The sequence below is a fragment of the Microcebus murinus genome, chromosome 11, assembly GCF_040939455.1.
Source record: "Microcebus murinus isolate Inina chromosome 11, M.murinus_Inina_mat1.0, whole genome shotgun sequence".
Lineage (NCBI taxonomy): Eukaryota > Metazoa > Chordata > Mammalia > Primates > Cheirogaleidae > Microcebus > Microcebus murinus.
This window is the reverse complement of record NC_134114.1, coordinates 461,034-472,095: the sequence shown is the minus strand read 5'-3', so window position 1 is coordinate 472,095 and position 11,062 is coordinate 461,034. Positions and strand designations below refer to the sequence as shown.

At 57.7% G+C, this 11,062-nt stretch overlaps 1 protein-coding gene across 1 annotated transcript; it reads left to right on the top strand.

Annotated features, from left to right (window-relative positions):
* The first annotated feature begins 6,543 nt into the window (after nt 1-6,543).
* Nucleotides 6,544-10,283, top strand: LRRC14B (leucine rich repeat containing 14B). Its single transcript, XM_012774163.2, has 2 exons — nt 6,544-7,527; nt 8,931-10,283. Exons 1-2 carry the CDS (start codon nt 6,641-6,643, stop codon nt 9,574-9,576), a joined length of 1,533 nt encoding a protein of 510 aa, XP_012629617.1. The 5' UTR covers nt 6,544-6,640; the 3' UTR covers nt 9,577-10,283.
* The last annotated feature ends 779 nt before the right edge of the window (nt 10,284-11,062 follow it).

Genomic DNA, 11,062 nt, shown 5'->3' with positions numbered 1-11,062 from the left:
CCGTGCACTGGGCTGTAGTGCTCAGTGAAGGTGACTAGAGAGAGGGTCTGCCAGCGTCCTGTAGGACCAAGAGGGAGATGGGGACATTTGTAGAGCCAGGGGCCCCCAGAAGCCCAGCTGAGCTCCCACAGTGTGGAGCCACCCTGGCCTGCTGTGACCTTGCAGGTTCAAAGGCCCTGGGGCCAGGCCAGAGCTCTCCAGGATGGGGTGACCAGCAGCTCTCTGACCTTGCTGACAGCTCAGGGCTCTCTCGAGCCACAGGGAGTTCAACAGTTATTGGCAGGGTAGGGATGGGGCCTCCCTGAGCTCAGCATCTCTGTGGTCCCTGGGCCCTGTCCTCATGGGTGCAAGGTGGCTGCTGTTGTGGCAGCCCTCTCATGTGGAGGCCAGAGGTGGGGCCACACCTGTGTCTCCCACAGGACACGAGAGCTCTCCAAGGAGGACCCAGCAGATGCAGCCTTGGCTCTGGCACTGCTCCTGGCACTGCCTGGGGGCAGCTGTCGGCTGGCCCTCTGTACCCTGGCCAGTGTTCCATGATGACCTGCACTCTGGGCTGGCCATGGGGTGCTGGGCCCAGCTGTCATGTGGGCAGGGCCTCAGGACGGGGCCCTGGAAGGAAGCAGGAAGCAGGCCTTGGCGTGTGAGGGCCAGCAGCTCTGACCCCCAGGCCAGGACTCCTGTCAGCTGGCGTGTGGGTGTGCTGTGGTTCGTGTGTCCTGCAGAGTTCAGGTGTGGTGACTTCACATCCAACATGCCAGCGGCAGGTGGGGCCTTTATGAGGTTGTGGCCGGGAGGGCTGTGCCTGGGGATGGGATTAAGGCTTGTAAAGGCGGCGTCATAGGTGTTCGGTCTGCTCTTCCGCTGTGTCCTGTGAGGACGCAGGCCATCAAGGAAGCAGAGCCGGGTCTCGCGAGACACCAAACCTGCGGCCTTGATCTGGGACGTCCAGACGTCAGTAAAGAACTTTCTGTTGTTTAAGTTACCCAGTCTCAGGTATTTTGTCATAGCACAAAGGGATAAGGGTGTGTGCAGGTGTATGCGGAGTGTTGGTGTGCAAGTGGGTTGTACAGGTATATATATATGGGTGTGTGCAGATGTATGTGGGGTGTGTGCAGGTTTGTATGGGGTGTGTGCAGGTGTGTGGTGTTTGTAGGTGTGGGGTGTGTGCAGGTAGGGTGTTATACAAGTGTATATGGGTGTGTGCAGGTGTATGTGGAGTGTGTGCAGGTGTGTGGTGTTTGTAGGTGTGGGGTGTGTGCAGGTAGGGTGTTATACAAGTGTATATGGGTGTGTGCAGATATATGTGGGGTGTGTGCAGGTTTGTATGGGGTGTGTGCAGGTGTGTGGTGTTTGTAGGTGGGTGTGTGCAGGTAGGGTGTTATACAAGTGTATATGGGTGTGTGCAGGTGTATGTGAGTGTGTGCAGGTTTGTATGGCGTGTGTGCAGGTGTGTGGTGTATGTAGGTGTGGGGTGTGTGCAGGTAGGGTGTTAAGTGTATATGGGTGTGTGCAGGTGTGTATGGACTGTGGTGTGTAGGTATGGCGTTTGCCCTCTGCGAGTTTCGGTCTGGGAGCTGCGGAGAGAACCACGTTCCCTAGCGACAATCTGTGTTTAGAAAACAAACAGTGGGACACACGCCCTTCACCCTCCTAGCACCGGCAACCTTTCCCGTCCCGCCCGGCGGGAGGAAGGGGAGGCGGGCCGCAGAGCTGCTCTCGGGGACTGCCCGCGTCGTCCTGCAGCGCGGATCGGACCGCTCAGCCGCAGCGCCCCGAGTCGCAGCCGGGCGCTCGGCGCAAACCCGCCCGCGCCGGCCCGCCCGCGCCGCTCCAGACCCGGCGCTCCAGACCCGCGCGGCGGACTCGGCCCCGCCCTGGCGGCGCCCGGGACCCCGGCGGAGCCGCTCCCTCCGCGGGAGGCGGGCGCGGGCGGCACTCGCGCTCACCGCGGCCCTCCCGCCCGCGCCGCCCGCTCCCTGGTCCCGCGCTCGGCCCCTCCGGGGCGCGCGCCCCGCTCCCGCCGGCCTGGCCGCGCTCGGGCCCGGCGTCACTCCCCAGGCCCGCCTGGGCGCGCAGGCACCGAGTGGCGCTGGCGCCCCCCAGTGGCCACACGGGGCAGCGCGTGCTGCGGCGGAGAGGGCGTGTGGTTGGCTGGAGACGGGCCAGAAAACGGGTCCCGCCGCAGCCTGGCCCTGGGCAGCCGGGAGGGCAGCACAGCAGTGGGGGGGCGCAGGTGAGCAGGGCTCCCTGCCAGAAAGCAGGTGAGAGCTCAGTGGGCTGCAGAAGAGCCCGAGGGCCATAACGAGAGTGGAGTGAATGGGATAGGGACAGCAGGTGGGGGACAGTGGGGTGGACGGGACAGGGACAGCCGGTGGGAGACAGTGGGGTGGACGGGACAGGGACAGCCGGTGGGGGACAGTGGGGTGGACGGGACAGGGACAGCCGGTGGGGGACAGTGGGGTGGACGGGACAGGGACAGCCGGTGGGGGACAGTGGGGTGGACGGGACAGGGACAGCCGGTTGGAGACAGTAGGGTGGACGGGACAGGGACAGCCGGTGGGGGACAGTGGGGTGGACGGGACAGGGACAGCCGGTGGGAGACAGTGGGGTGGACGGGACAGGGACAGCCGGTTGGAGACAGTGGGGTGGACGGGACAGGGACAGCCGGTGGGGGACAGTGGGGTGGACGGGACAGGGACAGCCCATGGGGGACACAGGCTGAGCGCAGTCTCGCGGGAGGTGGGAGCAGGCCCAGCACATGCGGGTGCGTCCTGCCCATGGGCAGTGCCCTGGCGCCTTCTGCAGTTTCTTCCTCAGGAGCAAATGGAAACCAAAATCAAGCACAATCTAGCTAGACTTAGATCAGATAAAACTGACTTTAAGTCAAAAACAGTAAAAAAGAGACAGAGATGGTCAGTACATAATAACAAAGGGGTCAATTGAGCAAGAAAATATAACAATTCTAGAAATATATGCAGTCAATGCCAGAGCACCCAGATATACAAAGCAAGTATCATTAGATCTAAAGGCAGAGACAGAATCCAGTGCCGTAATAGGGAATGTAATACTTCACTCTTGGTACTAAGCAGATTATTGAGACAATCAAACAAGAAACATTAGAGTTGAACTGGACTTTAGACCAAATGGCCCTAATAGACATTTCCAGAACATTTATCCAACAGCTCCAGAGTATACATTCCTCTTAATAGAACATTATTCAGGATAGAAAATGGTTATACCACAGAATGAGTCTCAACAAATTTTTTTAAAAAATCAAAATCATATCAAACATCTCAGACCACAATATAATAAAAGTAGAATCAAGGCCGGGCGCTGTGGCTCACGCCTGTAATCCTAGCTCTCTGGGAGGCCGAGGCGGGCGGATTGCTCAAGGTCAGGAGTTCAAAACCAGCCTGAGCAAGAGCGAGACCCCGTCTCTACTATAAATAGAAAGAAATTAATTGGCCAACTGATATATATATAAAAAATTAGCCGGGCATGGTGGCGCATGCCTGTAGTCCCAGCTACTCGGGAGGCTGAGGCAGAAGGATCACTCGAGCCCAGGAGTTTGAGGTTGCTGTGAGCTAGGCTGACGCCACGGCACTCACTCTAGCCTGGACAACAAAGCGAGACTCTGTCTCAAAAAAAAAAAAAAAAAAAAGTAGAATCAATAGCAAGGAGATTTGGTAACTACAAATACATGAAAATTGGCTCCTGAACCACCACTGGGTCAATGAAGAAATTAAGAAGAAGTTGGGAGGCCAGGGTGGGCGGATTGCTCGAGGTCAGGAGTTCAAAACCAACCTGAGCAAGAGCAAGACCCCCATCTCTACTATAAATAGAAAGAAATTAATTGGCCAACTAATATATATAGAAAAAATTAGCCGGGCATGGTAGTGCATGCCTATAGTCCCAGCTACTCGGGAGGCTGACGCAGTAGGATTGCTTGAGCCCAGGAGTTTGAGGTTGCTGTGAGCTAGGCTGACGCCACGGCACTCACTCTAGCCTAGGCAACAAAGTGAGACTCTGTCTCAAAAAAAAAAAAAAAACACCAGAAAGATTTCAGATGAACAGCCCAGCGAGCACCTGCCCAAAGTAGAACAGCAAGAACAAACCAAACCCAAAATTAGTAGAAGAAAAGATACAATAAATATCAAAGCAGAAATAAACAAAATAGAGACTGAAAAAAACAAAAACAAAGGATCAACAAAACAAAAAGTTGGCTTTTTAAAAGCATAAACTAAATTGATAAACCATTAACCATACTAACCAAGAAAAACAGAAGATGCAAATACACAAAATCAGAAATGAAAAGGGAGACATTACAACTGATACCAAAGAAATAAAAAAGACTTTTAGAGACTATTATGAACAACTGTATGGTAACTGAAAATCTAGAGGAAATGAATAAATTCCCAGACACATAGAATCTACTAAGATTGAATCAAGAATAAGTAGAAAACTTGAACAGACTAATAATGAGTAATGGGATTGGATCGGTAATAGAAAGGCTCCCCCCAGAAAAGCCTATACCCAGATGGCTTCACTGCGTATTTCTACCAAACCTATAAATAAGGACTTGAAAGATTTTTCCTCAGATTATTCCAAAAAAGAGAAGAGGAGGATATTTTTCCTAACTCATTCTGATGAGGCCAGCATTACGCCGACTACCAAAACCGGACGATGACACGCACAGAAAAACTACACGCCAGTATCCCTGCTGAACACAGATGCAGAAATTCTCAACGAAACACCAGAAAACCAAATCCAACAAGACATAAAAACCATGACACACCACAGTCACGTGGCTCTGTTCCAGAGATGCGAGGATGGCTCCACATGCAAATCAGTCCACGTGGGCATGTCAGATGAAGACAGACATGCAATGGCTAACATGGACATGGAGGGTGATCAGACACTCAGGGTGGAACATTCCGGTCACGCTGATGATCAGGACTCCTGCTAAAACTGAACGGTGCTTGCAGATGGACACAGAGTGCAGAAGTGAGGGCCTCGTTGAGCAGAGGCCCCCCGAGCAGTTTGTTCAAGGAGAACAGCCTCTCCCTGCAGCCTCTGGGACCCCCCCCCGGGCGGGCAGGAGCCATACACAGACGGGCAGGGAGCCCTGGGCCCACTCGGGGAGGTGTGGGGCCCCAGGTCCCATCTTTTCAGACGGCTTGTGCTTCTGTGTGAGGCCCCGCCCCTCCCTGAGTGGCCCAGGTTTGATCTTTACAAGTCACATGATGTCATAAATTATCACGCGGACCCTGGAAACATGTACGTCTAGTATGTATCAATAAAAACAAAAATAAATAAAACATTTTAAAAAAAAGATGTATAAAACTGGTTAAATTTGAATAAACTCTGAAGATTGTAAAAAAAAAGAAACCTCTTGGCCTGGCAGGGTGGGTGGCTCACACCTGTAGTCCCAGCTGCTCGAGAGGCTGAAGCAGGAGGATGGCTTGAGCCTGGGAGTTGGAGGCCCAGGAGTTGGATGGCTCGGGTAGCTGAGGCTGCAGGGCGATGTTGGGGCCAAGTCCCACCACCTCCTGGCAGTGTCCCCATGGGTACATCGTGTCCCACCAATGGCCTCCCTGGGAGAGGTGCTGCTAAGGCTGAGCGGGGACAGGCCTAGGAGGGTCGATGGTGAGGCCAGGTGGGCCCCACAGGCAGAAAACCAGCCAGGCTCACCCCCGCCAGCTCCTTCCTGCCCTCCCACTGTCTGTCTCTGCCTATCTCTGTCTCTCTCTCTTTGTCTCTCTTGTCTCTCTGTTTCTGTCTCTGTCTTTATCTCTGTCTCTATCTCTGTCTCTCTCCTTCTTTATCTCTCTGTCTTTGTTTCTGTCTGTCTCTGTCTCTCTTTCTCTGTCTCTCTCTGTGGGTCTCTCATGGTTAAGCCCCTCCAAGACCTGTGCCCCTCCTGGGGCCCTGTGAGCTACGTGTGCTGGCCCTGACCCAAATCGCAGCAGTGCTGGGAGAGTGGGGTCCAGGGGTCCGGCAGCTGCCCGCACCCCTCAGGAGGCTCTACCCCTCCCACCTGCCCTAGAAGAGTGGAGAATAAAGTCACAGAGAAGGGACACAGCAGCTCTGCACCCCTTGGGTCTGGCATTACTTGCCTCTTCTTGAAATCAGGAAACAGCTGTGCAAGGCGCCCGCCCCATCCCTGGCCCGAGGACTCCCAGATCCGAGGCCAAGGGAGGGACCAGCCCTCAAAGGCCACCATGGACATGTGGCTCAGGGGCCTGACTGCATCCTCTGCTCTGGTGTGGGACGGGCCCAGGGCCCGGGCAGCAGACCCGGGTGGAGATCAGACCATCTGCGGGCCTTGCCCCCTGGCCTCCCCGGCCGGCACCTGCCCACACTGGCCTCCTGCAGCCCCAGCAGGGGCTTCTCTGACCAGCCCTGGCCTCCTGCAGCCCCAGCAGGGGCTTCTCTGACCAGCCCTGCTGTGGGTGCCTAGCGGCCAGACAGACACTCCTCGGCTGTAGTCAAACACATGTCCAGGACGAAAATAGCAGTCAGATGACCACCGGGCCAGCCACTTTCTGCCCAGTGCGGAGCTGCTCACAGCTGCTGAGGCTAAAAACAGGCACGAAGGGCACACGCCTCGGGAAGAGCCCTGCCCTGGGCTGCGGGCGCAATGCGGTCGCTCCGCTTCATCGCTGCGGGAGCCCTGGTGTCCTGCCCGCAGCTGGCCCTGCACAGCCTGGACAGCGTGGCCCACAACCTCTACCCGCTCCTGTTCAAGGCCAGCTACCTGCTGGAGCAGGCGCAGGTGATCCGCGCCGTGCTGGCGCGCTGGCCCGCGGAGGAGTTCCGGCTGGGCGCGCTGCTGGGGCCGAGCAGCGACCACGCCGAGGACCTGCGGGACCGCGCCTGCAGGGCCTGCCTGGAGGCCTGCGTGCGCGGCCTCGCGGACCACGTGCTGCGGGGAGGGAGGCGCCGGCGGCTGCGGGTGGCCGACCTCACCGGCGTCCGTGACGTGCAGGTGCAGCGGTGCCCCTGCGGGAGGCCCCTGGGCAAGTGGGGCCGCACCCGGCTGCTGGCCGAGACCTGCTGCGCGCTGCAGGCCGAGCCCCTCGAGGCCGCGCGCCCCGTCCACGTCCTCGCCGACCTCTTTGTCACCGAGGGCAACTTTGAGGCGGTGGTGCAGGCCCTGAGGCCGGCGGGCCAGGCCCCTCTGCGGGTGCGCTGCGCCTCACTGCGCGCCGACAGCCTGAGCCCCCGCCAGCTCCTGCAGCTGCTGCGCCTGGCCGGGCCGGGCACGCTGCGCAAGCTCGCCGTGGTGCACAACGTGCGCCTGCACGCCGGCCACGTGCGCGACCTGCTGCGGGTGGGCCTGCCCCAGCTGGCCTCGCTCACCCTGCCCACCAAGGCCTTCGACACTCCTCCTGCCTGTGCCTCGACTCCCGGCGGGGAGGACGCCCTTCTCGCCGCCATCGCCGGGGAGCTCAGCCAGATGAGCCAGCTCACCGAGCTGGGCGTGGCCTTCTCCAGGCTGACCGGGAAGGTGCAGACGCTGCTCAGGTGAGTCCGGGGACGGCACTGAGGGCAGGGCCAGCCCAGGGCCCCGATGGCAGGCAGACAGCGCCCCGGGGCCGCTCACTTACAAGGCCACACACGCCCTCCCCTGCGCTGCCCCCACGGCAGGCGGAGAGGAGCTGCGCCTCAGGGTGGGGCGACCCTGCGTCGGAGCCCCCGGAAGAGAACCGGGTGGGTCTGTGTGTGACCTGGGACATGACAGAACTCCAGGGACATGGTTTAACTAGTTGGCAAAAGAACGTGCCAATCAGCAAGGACACAAGGCAGAAGTAGCCAGGTGTATTGTTATCTGTTGCTGAAGAACAAGTTACCCCAACTGCAGAGTCAGAAATCCGAATGTGCAGGTGCCTTTGGCTCAGGCTGCCGGGAGCTGTCACCGGCATCTGCAGGCCTGGTGGGGCAGGAGGCCTGAGGAGGGCAGAGAGGGCCCTGGCCAGGGAGGAACAGAGGGGGTCAGCCTCAGGCAGGGCATTAAAGAGCTCAGGGGCCCAGCCATCCCCCCCCCACTTCGCTCCATGGGGACAGGGTGGGAGAGAGTGTGCACTTCTCACGAGCCCGGGTGAATGCTGACCCCAAACCCTTCCTGAGAGTCCTCCCGGCCGCCCCAGCCAGCCAAATCGGGATACGGGGTCTGGGGCCAAGTCGGGGGCTCTTTAGGTCCCCAGGTGGGTCTAGGCTGGACTAGATGCTCGGCCCTTCCCAGCTCTGAAACTATGTGCCTTGTCCCCCCTCAGAGGTACATGGTGTCATGGCACTTTCTGCTGACTCACTGCCCCTGCACGGCCCTGCACTGAGCTTTCTACACACACAGAAAGGGTGTTGATAAGACCATTCATCATTTTAGGTGCTGAGGACAAAGGCCAGACCGCTCTGGCAGCAGCCCGCCCAGCCCTGGCATTGCAGCACAAAGCCAGTCCCAGGGACACCTAAGGCAATGCCCCAGTGACACTAGTCACAGACACCGATGTTTGAATTTTACAAACTATTATTCTTGCTTTGATTTTTTTGACTATTTAAAAATACAAAAACCAGGCCAGGTGCAGCTATTTAAAAATACAAAACCAACCAGCCTCTGGGAGGCTGAGACAGGAGGATTGCTTGAGCCCAGGAGTTGGAGGTTGCCGTGAGCTAGGTTGATGCCATGGCACTCTAGCCCAGGGCAACAAAGTGAGACTCTGTCTCAAAAAAAAAAAAAAAAAAAAAATTCTATACAAAAACCACTCTTAGCTCATAGGCTGTGGGAAACCAGATGGCAGGCTGGATTTTGACACCACCCCCCCACCCCCCCGACCCGTGACAGATGAATGGATTACTCACATCCACCCAAATCCCCAGCTCCCTCCTGGGACCCTCCTCTCACCTGTGCTCTCTCCCACCCTGCCCTGCAGCCCCCTGAGGACCCCACTGCGAGCACTGGACCTGGCCAACTGTGCCCTGAATCACGCAGACATGGCCTTCCTGGCAGACTGTGTCCACACTGCCCACCTGGAGGTGCTGGACCTTAGCGGGCACAACCTGGCCAGCCTGTACCCTGCGACCTTCTTCAGGCTGCTCGGCCGGGCGGCCCAGACTCTGAGGGTCTTGACCCTGGAGGAGTGTGGACTCACAGACGGCCACGTCAGCATGATGGTCCTGGGGCTCAGCCCCTGCCACCAGCTCCGGGAGCTCAAGTTCCTCGGGAACCCGCTGTCGGCCCGGGCCCTGAGGCGCCTCTTCACGGCCCTCTGCGAGCTCCCCCAGCTGCGGTGCGTTGAGTTCCCGGTGCCCAAGGACTGCTACCCTGAGGGGGCCCCCTACCCCCAGGACGAGCTGGCCATGTCCAAGTTTGACCAGCAGAAATACGACGCAATCGCCCAGGAGCTGCGTGCCGTGCTGCTCCGCGCAGACCGCGAGGACATCCAGGTTTCCACACCCGTCTTTGGAAGTTTTGACCCAGACATTCAAGAAACAAGCAATGAGCTGGGCGCCTTCTTGCTGCAAGCTTTCAAAACTGCTCTAGAAAACTTTTCCAGAGCACTCAGACAAGTGGAGTAGGCCCTGAGATCACGCAAAGACAGGTCTTTTGTTCCAGCCCGCAGGCGCCAGGGCGTCGGTCCTGGGTCAGGGCGGGCCCAGCATCCACCCACCACCACCGTCAAAATCGTTTCCTGCTGAAAACCAAAGGCACGGCTGTAGGAGCTGGAGGAGAGGACGCCCTGTCTTCCAGATGTGACGGGAGGTGACCTCAGTGTTGGCAGGAAGGAGCTCGGCCTGGCAGTGCTTGGCAGCTAGAGACACGACGCACCTGAGACAGACACAGCTGCACGTGGTTCCCACCAAGATTGGCTTTGTGGGCCGGGCGAGGTGGCTCACGCCTGTAATCCTAGCACTCTGAGAGGCCAAGGCGGGAGGATCGCTCAGGGTCAGGAGTTCGAAACCAGCTTGAGCAAGAGCCAGATCCTGTCTCTACTATAAATGGAAAGAAATTAATTGGCCAACTAAAAATATATAGAAAAATATTAGCCGGGCATGGTGGCGAATGCCTGTAGTCCCAGCTACTCGGGAGACTGAGGCAGAAGGATCACTTGAGCCCAGGAGTTTGAGGTTGCTGTGAGCTAGGCTGATGCCATGGCACTCTACCCCGGGCAAAGAGTGAGACTCTGTCTCAAAAAAACAAAACAAAACAAAACAAAACAAAACAAAACAAAACACTGGCTTTGTGCAAAGAGAGGGCTGAGTAACAGAATGATTAAATGCTAATAACACAGAAGTATGGTTTACTCAGGTGCAGTGCATTATTTCAATATGATTCAGATAAGAGTTTAAAAGTAAAACCTATTCTCAAGACAGAGGTGAGTGCTTAGGTGCTGAACCAGGACCACTCCCCACGGATATGAATTACAGAGTGTGTTCACACCTGCACTGTGTAGTGCCACTCCATGCCAAGCCGATCCTGGTGTACCTCCACCCAGGTGCCCCCTGTCACCCCCTTCCCAGATGTGCCTCCATCACAAGTGCCCCCATGTCACCTCCCCCAGGTGTATCTCCACCCAGGTGCCCCTGTCACCCCCCAGGTGTGCTTCCACCCAGGTGTTCCATGTCCCATCCCCAGGTGTGTCTCCCCCCAGGTGCTCCTGTCACCTTCCCCCCAGGTGTGCCTCCACCCAGGTGCCCCCATGTCACCTCCCCCCAGGTGTATCTCCATCCCAGATGCCCCCATGTCACCTCCTGCCAGGTGTGTCTCCACCCAGGTGTCGCCGTGTCACCTCCCCCAGGTGTGCGTCCACCCCAGATACCCCCGTGTCATCTCCCCCCCAGGTGTGCTTCCATCCCAGGTGTCCCCATGTCACCTCCCCCCAGGTGTGCCTCCATCTCAGGTACCTCCATGTTATCTCCCCCAAGGTGTGCCTCCATCCCAGGTGTCCCCATGTCAACTCAACCCAAGGTGTGCCTCCCTCCCCAGGTGTGCCTCCATCCGTGGTATCCCTCTTTCCCCTCCCCAGGTGTGTCTTCATCCCAGGAAGTTCCATGTCACCTCCCC